The sequence below is a fragment of the Pongo pygmaeus genome, chromosome 11 (assembly GCF_028885625.2).
Source record: "Pongo pygmaeus isolate AG05252 chromosome 11, NHGRI_mPonPyg2-v2.0_pri, whole genome shotgun sequence".
In the NCBI taxonomy this organism is placed as follows: Eukaryota; Metazoa; Chordata; class Mammalia; order Primates; family Hominidae; genus Pongo; species Pongo pygmaeus.
In genome coordinates this window covers 122,705,730-122,722,067 of record NC_072384.2, presented here as the reverse complement: position 1 = coordinate 122,722,067, position 16,338 = coordinate 122,705,730, and the positions used below count along the sequence as shown (strand labels likewise).

At 39.3% G+C, this 16,338-nt stretch overlaps 1 protein-coding gene across 3 annotated transcripts in view; it reads left to right on the top strand.

Annotated features, from left to right (window-relative positions):
* PAX3 (paired box 3) overlaps positions 1-16,338 on the top strand; it is a 98,936-nt gene that overhangs the window by 63,921 nt on the left and 18,677 nt on the right. For all 3 annotated transcript variants that reach the window (XM_054477321.2, XM_054477320.2, XM_054477322.2), the window contains exons 5-7: positions 2,597-2,802; positions 13,530-13,695; positions 14,567-14,781. In XM_054477321.2, the coding sequence (XP_054333296.1) occupies positions 2,597-2,802; positions 13,530-13,695; positions 14,567-14,781 (587 nt within the window). The remainder of the gene's footprint in view (positions 1-2,596; positions 2,803-13,529; positions 13,696-14,566; positions 14,782-16,338) is intronic.

Genomic DNA, 16,338 nt, shown 5'->3' with positions numbered 1-16,338 from the left:
TCTTTTTCTTCAGAAACCAGAGATGATTTTGATTAATTGACCTGACAGTGCATGGCACATCATATTTACTTGAAAGAATTTAATAACTCCAGAGACTCCCAAAGGAAACATGAAAATTTCCACATACTATTATCCTAATGGGATCATAGTAAGAGAATGTGCAAGCAAAGATTTAGGGTTCTCTTGGGCAGAGAAAGTTTTTGGTCAGTCTTTAAATGCTATTGAGTGTTTCACCTGAATTCACTTTGGAAAGAAAGGTTAGAAACTGGAAGCACTGAAGGAAAATATTTTATGGAAATTTGTCTTCTTAGGGGAATATGTAATTTGTTTCTTAGGGAGCATATTGTTCACAATTTAAAAATATATATGTGGGAGTGACTTTCAGTTAACTGTGGCAGATGTATTTTATAGAGTTGAAAATTTTGAGAGTGACAAGAATTAATCTAGAATATTCTATAGAGGTGGTTCTCAGTGTTGTCTGGGGTCGATAGAATCAGCATCAATCACCTGGGAATGTGTTAGACATGCAAACTCTTGGAGCCCACCTCAGATCTACTGAATTGAAACCATGGAAGGGGATCCACCAGTCTATGTTTTACCAAGCCCTCCAGGTGATCCTAATGCTCCAAAAGCTTATGAAACACTGTTCTATGACTCAGCACAAATTATTGCTCATTTAGTTTAGCTTACATTTATCAATCATACATGTATATAAGTTGCATTGGGAGCTTTTGGAGTTTATAATGCAATGCACGGCGTATTTTTTAGCATGTTAATTGTCCTTTAAAATATTGCCACAGCTAAAGAAAGTCTAGTTTTCTTTCTTTAAGTTAATAGTAAAATATCCTAACATAAGATTTATGTTAAATGAAATAATTTTATATTAAATTAGATGATAGAAAAATCAAAAATAATATCTAACACACATTAGATGCATTATATATAATACTTCTCTTTTGTTTTATGCACATGTATTTGTTTTCAGGTATATTTTAAAAAATTTATCACATACACTATTAATTTATTCTATTGCCTCTTAGTTTCATAATATTTAGATGTGAATAAAGTATGGAAGTATTAAAATGTTAGAAACTGAAAATCACATTTATGGGTTCATTTTGGATGTGTACCATTTGGGGCAGTTTAAAATTTCTACTGAAATAGAATGAAATTTTAGATTTCTGTAGGGCAGAGTTAAGTTGGAGTTTAAGATAAAACAGAATTAGAAGTATAGGACTTACACATTTTCACATTGCTTCTAGCACCACCTTCATTTCCCCAGGTCCTATCAGCCTGAGGGTGCAAATGAGTTAGTGTGACATTGACATTAATAATCTACAATTTTCTGGCTTACTGTTGCATTTACTGACAGTAACCTCAGCCTCTTCTTTACAGGATCCCTTAGTTATTTGGGGGAATTTTCAGAGCACATTTGGATGTGTTCAAGAGCCAGGCTGCTCTGGTTCCCCCTCTAGGCTCAGGGTCTATGGCCTGATAACGCTTTGACAGAACTTTGCCCACTACCCCAGCATCTGGGGTCTCGGGAGAGGGCTGCTCTTCCTGCCCGCAGCCCTGGTCTGATGCATTCTCCCTCACACTGCAGAACCCTCTATAGCCAGCGTTGCTCTATTACTGCAAGGGTTCACTTTGCTATGGGATCCCTAATGCATTCCTAGCAGAAACAGGGAAAATGCCTGCTCCACCCCTGCCCTCATCAAATTCTGGCCTGGAAATGGAACCCCTTGTGCCCAAGTTTTGCTAGTTGTAGCCACAGATTCAGACCCTGTTCTTACAGGAGTACTAACCATTTTGTATCATTAACGTAATTTCTATCAAATTTCCCACTTCCCCCTTCTCTTGCCCATGTACCTGCCCACTCAATTTTGAAATTCCCTTCCACATGTGAGTATAAGCAAATACACACAAGTTTTGTGTGTGTTAGGCCACCACACAGTGGCTTCAGGGGCATTTTTGTCTTATGCAGTTGCTCAGGGCCACACACTCAGAATGGCCCTGGGATTGGGTTAATGATCTGTTGTTGCCTTCTTGAAACTCGTAATATTCTTTTTACAAAAGGGATCATACTTTTTTTTTTGGCATTGGCTTTCTTAAATAAAGCAGCTGTCCTGGACAGATGCCCACCTACTCAGCAGAGACCCAGACTCTAAACTTCAGTTTAGGGACAGTTCACAAGCACCCATTAAGTAGTAAGCATAGGGCCATACAAATGGAATAAGGCCTGTCCCTGTTTTCTAAGAGCTCATAATTGGCCTAGAATGACAGATGCTATAAGCAATTATTTCTGCCTAGGGGACAGAAAGATAGAGTAGGGGAAGAGATTAAATATTATTTAATGATGCAGGACTGCATGGGGGCGGGGTGCTTGGTGTCCATGGAAGACATTGGGAATGCACTGTAGACCAGGATTTGAATTATTATGGGTTGGTTAGACTTGTTTTTTGATCCACATTTATTTTACTTTAGGTATAGGGACCACTGTAATGGGGTCTTGCAGTCGGAGAGAGAACTTGGATTCAATCTCAGTTTTATTTTTTTGATTCACATTTTATGATGTTTTTTTCTTCTGTGCTTTTAGCCTCAGCACCCCAATCAGATGAAGGCTCTGATATTGACTCTGAACCAGATTTACCACTAAAGAGGAAACAGCGCAGAAGCCGAACCACCTTCACAGCAGAACAGCTGGAGGAACTGGAGCGTGCGTTTGAGAGAACTCATTACCCTGACATTTATACTAGGGAGGAACTGGCCCAGAGGGCGAAGCTCACCGAGGCCCGAGTACAGGTACTGTTGCCCAAACCTCTGCGTCCTACTTCAGTCCAGATAGAAAACAAACAAGCATCTTCTCATCTAAAACATATGTCAACCCCCACCAAAAATATATTAGGAATGGCCCTTTACTAGGGATGCATATCGTTAAGACTTTGATGATTATTACTGACAGAATACAACTATATCATTTACGACACACAGAAGTCCACCACTTCACATGACTAACTCAACGTTTCAGGAATCCTTATTGTACACCAGCACTATATGGACTTTGGGGGTGATACACAAGTAAGAGCAAATAAATTTTGAGTGGTTACTCTGTCCCAGGCATTATTTTAAGTGCTTCCCATAAATTAACCCATTGAATCATTATTAAAATCCTAGCTGGGTACCATGATTGCTACTCTCCATTTACAAATAAGGAAACGGAGACTTGGACTATATAAGTAACTACTCAAGGTGGCATAGCTGAAAGTGAGTCTAGAGATAATTGGATTACATACGCTTCATCTCTGTGACCTTTCAATTATGAAAATGTGCAAAGGTGCATAATGTGAAATTCCTTCATTTAAGGATTTTATAATTAAGATGCATTTCAAGTAATTATATTACTTAACATGTTGAATTATCTTTTGAACTCTTAGAGGTGCTCTGAACCTTCTGGAAGGTTCAGATGTAATATGTTTCTATTGAGTATAGCTTAATGTTTTCATCATTAATGAGGAACTTCTCCCTGGAGTTAGTAAAACAGTGTTTGAAAGATGGCAGATATCTTAGGGTATCCTGGAACTCCTCACCACCCTAGAAGTTAAACTACCTTGTCTGCAAATATTGTGTGTTATTTCCAGATTCTTAACTTGCAGGCTGGGGACTCAGCAGTGGACTAGTCAGTTGACATGGTCCCTAGATTGATCAACACGTTCATAGATGCAGCGAATTAACTCTCCTATTACAGAATTTTACAGAAATAGCCTCTTCCAGGGTGCAGAGCTCAGAGAGATTGTTTTCTTCAAACTTCCATATGATCATCATAGTGCTAGGAAAGTCAAGGAATGCTAAGATCAATTAAGACAGTTCTCTCAAGGAGCTGCAATCTAAGAAAGGTAAAATAAGTAAACATACAAATAATTTAAAAATAACACAGACGTGATATTTTTGCACAGAATATTTCTGCACAGAAGTGCAGAAAGAGGAAAAGTGCAATGGAGTTGAGAAGAGGAAAGATTGAGTTTTTGTTTTTTGAGATGGAGTCTTACTCTGTCACACAGGCTGGAGTGCAGTGGTGCAACCTCAGCTAACTGCAACCTCTGCCTCCCAGGTTCAAGCAATTCTGCCTCAGCCTCCCAAGTAGCTGGGATACAGGTGCTTGCCACCAGGCGTGGCTGATTTTTGTATTTTAAGTAGTGATGGGGTTTCACCATGTGGGTCAGGCTGGTCTCGAACTCCTGACCTCGTGATTCGGCCACTTCGGCCTCCCAAAGTGCTGGGATTACAGGCATGGGCCACCGCGCCCAGCCTTTTTTTTTTTTTTTTTTTTTTAAATTATACTTTAAGTTCTGGGATATATGTGCAGAAGGGGCAGGTTTGTTACATAGGTATAACACTTGCCGTGGTGGTTTGCTGCACCCATCAACCCGTCATCTACATTAGGTATTTCTCCTAATGCTATCCCTCCCTAGCCCCCCACCCCACAACAGGCCCTGGTGTGTGATTTTCCCCTCCCTGTGTCCATGTGTTCTCATTGTTCAACTCTCACTCATGAGTGAGAACATGTGGTGTTTGGTTTTCTGTTCCTGTGTTAGTTTGCTGAGAATGATGATTTCCAGGTTCATCCATGTCCCTGCAAAGGACATGAACTCAAGAGATGATATCTTGAAGGAATGAAGAGAGGTACATGAAGAAGGCAGATTTAATTTTTTTTTTTTTTTTTTTTGAGACAGGTTCTCATTCTGTAGCCCAGGTTGGAGTACAGTGGTACAATCACAGCTCACTGCAGCCTACACCTCCTGAGCTCAGGTGATCCTCCCACCTCAGCCTCCAAGATAGTTGGAACTACAGGTGCATGCCACTATGCCTGGATAATTTTTTGAAGAGATGGGATTTTGCCATGTTGCCCAGTCTGTTCTTGAACTCCCAGGTTCAAGCGATCCACTTGCCTTGGCTTCCCAAAGTGCTGGGATTATAGGCATGAGTCATTGTGCTACCCCAGAGGGCAGATTTAAGATGAACTTTCCAGGCTAGATAGATATTCATTGGACCAGGTGCATAAGGAGAGTATATTAGTAATAGGGAATTATATGAGCAGAGGCACAGAGAGGTAGAAGTGGTGAGCTACATGTAAGATGACCTTTCTTTTTCACTCTAGTCATATTGGGAGAATAGTTAGTTTGATTAGAATGTAAGGAGTGGTAGGGTGGTGGAAGAAATAGGGTTTGGTAGCTAGGCTGAGGACATCCTGTGGAGGTCTTGGGTTTCAGGCTAGTGAGCTCACATTTGATGTGACAGGGAGTGGGGGCTATGGCATGAGATAGGTAGTGGCAGTGGGAATGGCAAGGAAGAGATGGTGGTGAAGGTATTCAGAGGTAGAATGGGCAGCCAATTGTGTAATCTAGAAGTGGGGAGGAAGGTGAGTGAAAGGAAGAGTTGTAGATACACCAAGGTTCACAGGGCTAGTGTTTTAAAGTTGGGAAATCTATTATCATTGGGAAACAGAGTGTTTCTCCCCACCACACAGTGTAGAAATAACCTTTATTAACGAAGTCATAATATTTCAATAGAAAAATATTTTAATACAGTACTGATATAGTAATATTATATAATATAATACCATATAAATATTATATTAACCTAACATTAATATTATTATATCAATATTATGATATTAACATGCATATTAATATAACAGTGCAGAGAAAAAATCTGTATCACAATCAAATGGGCAGACAAAGTAAATCATATTATAGTAGTATAATATTATATATAACAATGTTATAAATAATATGTTTCAAATCTACTTTGCTTTTATTATAGTTCTGCGATTACCTACAAATGTTAGGTGGGGTCCAATCATGCCTCTTTTGAGTGGCCACTATATTCCAGGATTTGGTACCTGTCCTCTGTAACTGGCCAAGCCCACCTACTAGATCTGGTTTTTTTTTTTTTTTTTTTTTTTTTGAGACAGAGTCTCACTTTGTTGCCCAGCCTGGAGTACAGTGGCTTAATCAAGGCTCACTGTGTAGCCTCGATCTTCCAAGCTCAAGTGATTCTTCTGCCTCAGCTTCCAGAGTAGCTGGGTCTACAGATGTGTGCCACCATGTCTGACTAATTATTTTTCTATTTTTTTGTAGAGCTGGGGTCTTGCTATGTTGCTCAGGTTGGTCTTGAGCTCCTGGACTCAAGTGATCCTCCCTCCTCGGCTTCCCAAAGTGTTGAGATTACAGGTGGGAGCCACTGGCGCTAGATCTATTTTTAAAATAAGCCGAGTATCAGCTTTGAGCTCAATGTGAGTAAAAAAAAATAAACATTTATTGTAAAGAGATCAGACAAGGAGTGTGATGGAAAACTGAGGAGTGTTCGGTGTTGCTCTCTTTCATTCCTGCCTTTGTCAAAACTAAGGATGGAGACAGAATATATTTCAAACCCATGTAGCTTGTACAGCACCCAGCATTCTCATCTGGCTCAATGAATGTCAAAGGATAATAATAATGGCCCATTAACTTTCAGAGGACATGGGATCAAACCAATAAAGAGTAGTTCATACTTTTCCATATAGTGACATCCTCTTCGAAGCAGGGCCTTCATTAACGTAACAGCTGTCTTAATGTGGCTTTAACCCGGTGACTCTTGACATTCCTTATGGCTTCTTTAGTTCCCTTGAGACACATCACGGCTTGCACCACGGCTGTGATCTATAGCCTAACAAATTCCCTAGAACACCCAGCATATGGATCTTTTACTTAACCCAGCAGGAAAAAGAAGGGAGTAGTTAATCACTGATTAAAATGCCAGAAGAAAATCCTTTAGTTTTTAGAGGATCTGGGAAAGCAGTAGCCAAGTCAACTCAGTTTGAGTGATAGCCAGAAAGTGTGAGTTAGTTTAATTTGGGGCACCTGGGAAAACCAAACACGAAACACCCCCCAAACCCCAAACCATGTCTACATTTCATTTTTTTTCCCCCTGAGGAAAAATATTTCTACACTCTTCTAAATAGAGATGGGACTAAAGCTATAATAACTTTAGCCTTTGTCAGTGTTTTATATAAATTCATTTAGGCTGTAGCTGTGTTGAGTTTATATCATAACCAAATCTGAATACACAATGTAAGAATTGTTGCATACTAATAACTACTTGTCTGGTAATAATAACACTACAAGGGTTTTTTTTTTTTAAAGATGATTTGCCTAATTCATCTGTAATGAGGGTGGCTGTTATTAATATTATGCAAATAATGACAAACATCAAAGTTTTGTGGGGAGGAATTACTTGCAAATATTAATTAATTAATTTTTTTTTTTGAGACAGGGCCTCACTCTGTTGCCTGAGCTGGAGTGCACTGGAGTACAGTGGTGTGATCTCTGCTCACTGCAACCTCTGCCTCCTGGGCTCAGATGATCCTTCTGCCTCAGCCTCCTGGGTAGCTGGGACTACAGGCTTGTGTCACCACACCCAGCTAATTTTTGTATTGTAGAGATGAGGTTTCACCATGTTGCCGAGGCTGGTCTCAAACTCCTGGAATCAAGGAATCCTCCTATTTTTGGCCTCCCAAAGTGCTGAGATTACAGGTGTGAGCCACTATGCCTGGCCCAAATATTTATGATGTGCAAAAGTTTTAGTAAATATTCCATCTAAGAATCCCATGAAGTAGGCAAGTAACATCCTCTTTTACCATGAAGACAATGGAAGACAGAAAAAAAAGTTACTAGGGGAAATAGAATTTAACTAGGAGTCAGATAATATGGGTTTCGTTCCCAGTTGACAAATGTGTTTTGTTGAGCAAGTTACTTAATCTTGCTGGAATCCTTTTGGACTTCACATTTTTAATTTTTTTAATTTAAAAAAATATGGGGTTGGTTAGATCACATGATCTCAGCTTGGGTTCATGCCCCACCAGGATAATCACGGATGGACTTCAGGAGATCTGGGAGATTTGAGATTCGTACACAAAATTTTGCTCCTTTGCTTGTGTATGTGTATATACAACTGTTAACTAGAGAAAGGGCCTCTGGCTTTCATTATGTGCTCAAATACCTTTCCCCCATGCCCAAATTAAAAACTAGTAGAACGCATAATTTCTCAGGACCCTTATAGCATCGGTAATTTAGGATTCCCAAAAAATAACAATGGTGATTCCCAAGGGTCCTGAGAAATCGTGCATTTTGGGAATGACCCAAATGCATGATTTCTCAGGACCCTTGGGAATGAGAAAGAGAATGAGAATATGGCAGAATCCTTATAGCATCAGTAATTTGGAATTCCTAAAAAAGCACCATGGTGATTTAAAGCTGTCTAACTGATCTGTATAGTTCAGAAGTTCAGATAGGTATAGAATATCCTAAGCTCCATAATGAAGCAAACATATGTTCATCCTGAAGCTCTCTGCAGGAGTTTGCTTTTGGGATGTATCAAGATGCAGTTGAGTGTGCGTTTGTGTGTATCCATGGTCTTTTCCCATGCGTGGGAGCATGGCATTCCTCCTGTTCAATCTTGCCCATCCTGTTTCCAACCTGCTCTCCAAATGGTGGCCAAAGTTGGATAGCAGCAGTGATAGGAAGGCTGGGAGAACCTTTTATAGCAAGAGAAAGGAGGTGAGAGTGAAGGAGAAGGTCCAGGGAAATGAGCAGCTTGCCCTGAATTTCCCTACTTGGAAAGTACTGTACTTGGCACTTCAGCATTTGACATCCTAAGTCTAGTATTTAACCAAAGGTTTTACAATCTTGTTGTGAATTCTCTTTCTAAGGATTAACTATTATGTTGTCTCCCCATTTTTCAAATTGCATTTGAAATAATCCGTCTTGAATAATGTAAGCTGAATTGCCTCTGAGAACACCACCAAAAATGTGAACCAGTAATTTATTGATGGGCAAAATTAGGCTGACACCATGGGACAATTAGCACTAATCCATGAAACTTGGAAGCAAATTTGACGTAAGCCTCCATTCAAGTCAAACCGGCTTTCAATTATTTGAGGTGTTCTCTGGGCACTTTCCTGTTTACTCACAGACACAAAAGGCTTTGGCTGGACACCACAGAGTGAAGGAAACAAAACACAGCTTCAATTCTTGGTTTTCTCAGATAGAAGGGTCAGTGTGAGACTTTTTATTTAATAGCCAGCATTTATTGAACATTTAATATCTCCTTGGCATTCTTTTGAATGCTTAGATTGCATTGTATTTTTAATAGTCACAACAGTCTTGTGAAGTAGTTTTTGTATTCCCTATTTAGCACATGGGAAAACAGAGACCCCCAGATATTAAGCAAATTGTTCATGGTCACAGAAGTATTCATATAAATGAGGAACTGAGACCCAACTTTTGCCTGGTCTGCATTGCACACATGTGAATAAGACGTATTGTTATATCTTTACTGTAGAAAGTACTAGTTTCCCCACCCCCCCGCCCAACTTGTAATATTGAGAGTCCGAACAAATTGGTTTGCTTACTCATAAAGAGAAAAAATTATGAAAATTTCTTTTCTAATTATTATCTTTTTTTCCTAGTTATCATGATGTTATGGGGCTTTTTCAACCAATTTAAATTTTGTTTCAAAAAATCATTGGACATTATACTACTAGAGAAATGCATCTAAAGATCATTTTTCAAAGACATGAAATATGGCTTTATGGAAGGGCTCAGTAGAGAGACATACAAGTTGGGAAGTACAGGGGGCAGATAAAAATGAACCAGGCTGCAGTTTATCAAATGAAATAACAACTTGCTTTGAGGGAGACTTTTGATGTAATATTATACACGCAATGATAGGCAATTAACTGTGTCTAATAGTATAGTAGATTACTGACTAATTTGTGCCTCCTGCCCCGACTTCCTTAACATGCTAAGTGTGATGTGGAAGGCCAGGTAATCTTGTGTGGGGATAGTAAAATCACATTTAATTGTAGATCATAGAATTTCATTTAATGGTGTATAGCCAACTTTGTAAAGCTTGTTCTTTCCACCCTACTGGCAAAGACATTGGGTGGTAAATTTCTGTTCTCTCCTAGAACATCAGTCATAGGCCAGTTTGCCTCTGTTGCTACTGCTATTCTTTTCAAAACAAGAGGAAATTTCTAGAAAGTGTAACCACTGAGTTATAAATCTGTATATTTTAGATGAACTTATTCAGTGTTATACACTCACACATGCCATTCCATAGATTATTCATTGATTGTATGTTAGGAATTAGTGACACAATATTGAAAGAGTTATCTAAGACTTAGGAGTATCAAGAAAATTTCAGCTAAATGTGGGCTGATAACAGCCTCCTAGGATCACTACGCTTGGTTCGTTCAGGTATTGAAAGTGAAGGTCATTTCTAGGGTACTCTTTTTAGTCTACTAAAAATAGAAAATTTGTCTTTTTTGAGTTTCAAAACATAAAGAAGGCAAAGACCAGTTCTTAATTTGCAATGTTAGTGTTTTTTTCCTTTAATACTTCTTTTGGAAAATTCAGCTGGTTCTAGGAAATGCAGAAGGCTGGCAATGGTAAGGTGATTAAAAAATCAGGTTAAATGGCCAGAGACAGGCAGGCCAGTCCTCACTAAGCCCTGGTTCTCTCAGGAATAGCCCTCTGGATTTATTTAGCCTAAATTTAAACAACATTTAAATTCCTTCCTTTGGGAATCTCTTTTAGCTCTTGCTGAAGTTTTGTTTTTCAGTAAAGATTTGCTTCACAACAATTTCTCTTCATTTTTTATTGTGGATCTAATAGATATTGTATTATAAATACAAAGACTTTTTAATCCAACTCCTGGTGGGTTTACTCAATGTCCTTGCTACCTATTTATATCATTTTAGAAAATATGAAAACAAACCCCCAAACCCTTATATTCTTACTGTGTTTGGATTCTGTCTTTTGAAGTTATTTGTAGAAACTCATGATGTTTCTTCTTTATTATTTGAGCAAAGACATTTTTGTTTCTAAAAATTGGGTTGTGGTGGAGTTAGAATGAACCTTGAGTCAATAGTAACTTGAGATTGATGGAGGGATCAGGCTTCACCACCCCTGGGTTTGCTTATCTAAAGGTTACAGAAGGCAGGTGGCACAGACAGATTGGCAACAAATCTGGCAACAACCGAAGCGTACCTTTCTGAGTTCTTCATAAAGGGTTTCACCAGTGGAATTGAGAATAGTAAATCTTCATGAGTGAAGTTACATCAAAACTTTTGGAAGTCCAGTTCTCCTCCCAGCAATATAAAGCTGGAGATGCACTGTACATTGCTGGTCTAGATAGTTGCAGAGGACTACCTGATCTGAGCCGGGAGTACCTCCTTAGTCTTGACGTATTATAATATAAACTACAACCACAGTGTGTGGTATGGTACAGTGCACTCAGGCATGAACATGACCCTAATTTCCCACCCTCAGCCTCCCCAGGCTAACACAGTTTGTTCCCAGAACTTTCTTGAAAATGATTTTCTTACCCTGATGTCTTTCGGAGCCATGATAACAGGCACTCAGACTTGCAGTGAGAAAGCACACTTAGTGCAGACCTGAAATTAAGTGCTGTTCATGGTTCTATTACCCCAGGTGGCGATTTATTAAGTTAAGTAAAACTCTAATTCAATTATGTATCAACATGGGAAGATATTAACTTACCTTGTTTTCCTGTTGGAAACTTAAGGAGTATTAAATGTTGATGTTTCGAGGAAGTTCAAACAGCTTTCCTTACCAGTATCTTGCAACAATGGCGGGAGAAGACAAAACTCTTTTCAGACAAATGCTTGGGTGAGTACCAAAAGTTTGAGCAAATCCCTTGGCAAAGGATTTATTAAATTGAGCTCTCCTGTTCCAGAAAAAATCTTTTCCTCCCCTTTTAAATGATCTGACTTTAAAAATTACAATTAAGTTGCAAAATTGTTAACATTGCTCTGTAAGGAAATCAATTCTCATCTTGTCTTAAGCTGGCCTCCTGTAACAAGCTGCATCTGCCTGCCCTGTAGGACAGAAAGGATGTCACTTCCATCTCGAGCAATCGCTCATCGAAATTAGAATCAAACTTTAAAATGAGCTGAAACTTTCTGCTTCCACTTTAGAGTTTTCCTGATTCTCTGTGCTTCCAAATGTGGAGTTTCTACCTCTAGCGAGCAATTATTTTGGTCTCCTTGACTGCTCTGTGAATCCCATGAGGACAAGGCATCAAACTACCAGAGTGCAGAGATCCTATTTTATTCCCTTTATATCCTTCTAACCCCAAACACAGTGCTGTCCTCCATATTAAGTTTCAATGGGTGGCTCATGCCTGTAATCCCAGCACTTTGGGAGGCTGAGGCAGGTGGATCAGCTGAGGTTAGGAGTTCAAGACCCACATGGTGAAACCCCGTCTCTACTAAGAATACAAAAATTAGCTGGGCATGGTGGCGGGTGCCTGTAATCACAGCTACTGGGGAGGCTGAGGCAAGAGAATCCCTCGAACCTGGGAGGCGGAGGTTGGGGTGAACTGAGATCCCGCCATTGCACTCCAGACTGGGCGACAGAGCAAGACTGTCTCAAAACAAACAAAAAAAAGTTTCAATGAACTTTTGATGTAGGAATTAGAATATCTTTAGTTGGTAGAAATCCTCTCTCAATTTAGGGGAAACATCATGTGTGCTCCGTGGAAAAATCACCCCAAGTTCTACATTTAAACTCTGCAGGTGTAAGAGTTGGGCAGGAGCACAGGACCCATGAAAGGCCTTATATCACAATTTCTCAATAGTTTAGATATTCAGTTACATTTCTTGCTGCCATGATTGCCCTTTCTCTCCATTGACTCATACAAAATACTTGGGCTTTGAATTATTTGAGGGCATTTTATTATATTGTATCAGGCTTTTCTGAATGTACCTGGTTAGCATAGTGCTTGACACAGTGTGTTCTAGGAGCTTAAAGCTGTTGTTGAAATAAATAAGACACAAATGAATTATTTTAGTTAAAGAAAGGCTTTCATTTCTTGAAACACTTACCTCTTTGGCATTTATTTCCATTGAGATCAGCGCAATGTTTCATATTTTGGAAGAGATGAAAAAAAGGCTCCACTTATCCTCTGTTCAATTTATGTGACCATCCAGAAGCTATACCCATAGTGACCACAGAAATACAGAGACAGACTAATAAGAATATAAAATACAAGGCTTGGTGTAAAAGGCAAGGCCAAATTTAGGACACGCATCATGCAGGGGTCACAGAGGCTCATGTATCCTCCCCAGAAGGCTGTCTACATGCACGTGGGTGGGTGTTGAGGGTAGGGAGGGGAGTTCCTGTTGTTCCTACTCCTGCTCAGTGACTCCTGCCCATGGTCCTCATAAGGTTCATGGGGGCTGTTGTTGCAAAACCATGGTGGGTCCCTGAAGCCTCTCTACCTTCCTTTGACACTAAACTCTTCTTTTACTCCTGACAATTCGCTCAAACAACACAGAAGGCAGAGAACTCTTGCATCTATTTGCCCTGTCAGTAAGAAGCCTCTAATCTGTTTTAGCATGAAAAATTCATTAAGAATGTACTATTATTTCATCAGTGAAATCCTTAAATTTTAAATTAAATCCATAGGTCTGGTTTAGCAACCGCCGTGCAAGATGGAGGAAGCAAGCTGGAGCCAATCAACTGATGGCTTTCAACCATCTCATTCCCGGGGGTTTCCCTCCCACTGCCATGCCGACCTTGCCAACGTACCAGCTGTCGGAGACCTCTTACCAGCCTACATCTATTCCACAAGGTACCGAGAAAGAGTCAAGGAGATTAGAAAGTAACTTCCAGGCGATTTCTCTGGTGGATATTTTATACAAGTGAATCCTTCTGCAGTGCTGACACCATGTTGTTAATTATAATACATCAGGTTGTCCTGAACGTACCTATCCCATTTCAGAAAAATAGTTTGTTCTATGATGTATCAGAATATCTCTAGATAAACTGTGCTGTAATAAATATAATTCCATTGCAGTATTTTAAAACAAAATGACCTTCCTAAATAACCGTGGGATTTGCTTTTCTTTTGTGAAAATTTTACCTCTACGTTTTACTCCAGTTTGCAACTAATTGGAATTTGATGATGCTTACCAACTGTAGGAATAATAGAGGGAAGGTAAGCTTTGACAAAGTCATTATTTGTTAGCACACAGAGGTGAATGGGATAATGTTAAATTATAAGACCCGATTATTTTGGATTATGAAAGAGCATTCCAGGCATTTGAAACTGTATTATTACACAAATATTTAGGTGCTTTAAAAGCATATTTGATAAGAAATTCGAGACTTGCAGTCCTTATATTGGTTAATTCTCATATTGATGAATAACATTCACTACCAAAATATGCTTGTTAGCATTGCTAATATGATTTCTGCATTTGTATTCTGGGTGAGCCTGCCGTGAGAGTATCTATGTTACTTACAAGTATGTGCAGAGACAGGTGTGACTGTATCTGTTATGGGTGATTCTACACCTGCATGTTAAGAAATGCAGTTTGAAGTGAACATTTGATTTGATCAATAGATGCTCCTGATGGCCTGGTGGCTGATGAACTTTTGCACTGAACTTTCTCTGCTGGCCTAAAAGAAAACATGATGGTTGACAATCTTTTTCATTTCAGCCGTGTCAGATCCCAGCAGCACCGTTCACAGACCTCAACCGCTTCCTCCAAGCACTGTACACCAAAGCACGATTCCTTCCAACCCAGACAGCAGCTCTGCCTACTGCCTCCCCAGCACCAGGCATGGATTTTCCAGCTATACAGACAGCTTTGTGCCTCCGTCGGGGCCCTCCAACCCCATGAACCCCACCATTGGCAATGGCCTCTCACCTCAGGTCAGTCCCGTGTTTCTAGACAGACGATTTGCTGTATACCAGAACCAAATACTCAATTCCCTGAGGCAGTAGTGTAATGAATTGCCAAATTTAAACCATAATGTATTCTTTATACAAGCCACATGATTTCAGTTTTCTAGTTTCCTTTCTCTCCACCCTTCCTACTGGCTTCATCAAAAGTTGTAGCTTAGACTTAAAATTCAAGTGATTTTTGATATAATCTTGGAGACTTTGTGTTCATATTTAGTTGTGAAGGTGTTTGCCATGTTTTGTCTTCTCCATCCTAGTTCTGGGCTTTGGTTAAGAAGCTTGCAAACAGTGGCAGGTTTTTTGTTTTGTTTTTTGTTTTAAATTGTATTTAAAATTGATAAGGTTTCAATCAATTGATAAGGTTTTAAATTGATGAGGTTTCAATCAAAAGCACCTCATAAGAAAACACTAAAGCTTTGACAAAACAATCAGAGAGGAAGCAAACAAGTCCTGTGGAGAGAGACCCAGCTGATGACTACCAACTCTGGAATAAATGAGTTATAAATGCACAAATTAGGGGAATTACTGCTCTTTGGGACTATATAAATATTTGAATGTTGTAATTGTTTTTCTAATTTGCATTGGACTATGAGCTTTTCTTAGGGGATCACATTAATAAATTGCCTTGATAATTGCATGTGAGAGGGTTGGTTAAATTTCCTACATGTGGCATCTGTCTGAGGTTGACATTATTAGCAGTTGTTTAAATACAGATCCCTTGATTTTATTAGAGAGTGCTTGGCCCAGGTGGCAAGGATAGCTGCCCAGTAAATTTGGAGAAATGTCACAAGGGGTTGCAATCTATAATTGCAATCGAGAATCTCTTCAGAGAGTTTGAACAGCTTTATCTGTTCTCAACCCCCTTTTTCCTCTTAGTGGTTAGAAAAACAGAGAGAAGCTCAGAATGACACAAATGAAAAGTGAAAAGACAATTATACTCAATTACACACTAATCACTGACTATCACCGCTGCCTAAGCACCAAGAGGGCATTCTAATAGGCAGAAAATGAGATTTTAATGGCACAAAGGGTGGCCAAAATAACGACTCGTATATCTTTGCCTCTTCGTTTTCTTCAACTTGTGGTGCGTGTCTTGGGAGTGGAGTTCCTGGGCTCTGCACGACAGTGATAACTGTGAGCAGCTGAAAAGTTCAAAGCTGGAGGAGTTGAAAAGAATGGATAGCAAAGGCAATGAAATAAACATTTCTGCCTAAAGGCAAAAGTTCATAAATCCTTTTTTGTAACAGTAAATGTAATTAAGTTTCATAGATTCCTATAGCACATCCTGGGATAAAAAAAAAATTTGAGGTGGCTTTAAACCTCAGCTGAAAAATAACAACATGAAAACAATGAAAGTGCTTCCTACAGGACTTTAATACATTTTATTTCCAAGTACTGGCATTTGTGAATGTGATTTCTACATGAAAATCATGGACTTATATTGATAGAGTCATCCTTAAAATACCCAGATTCATGGCATATAAGCTTCTTCCACAACTTAGACGTAACATCAGAGGTACTTATCTC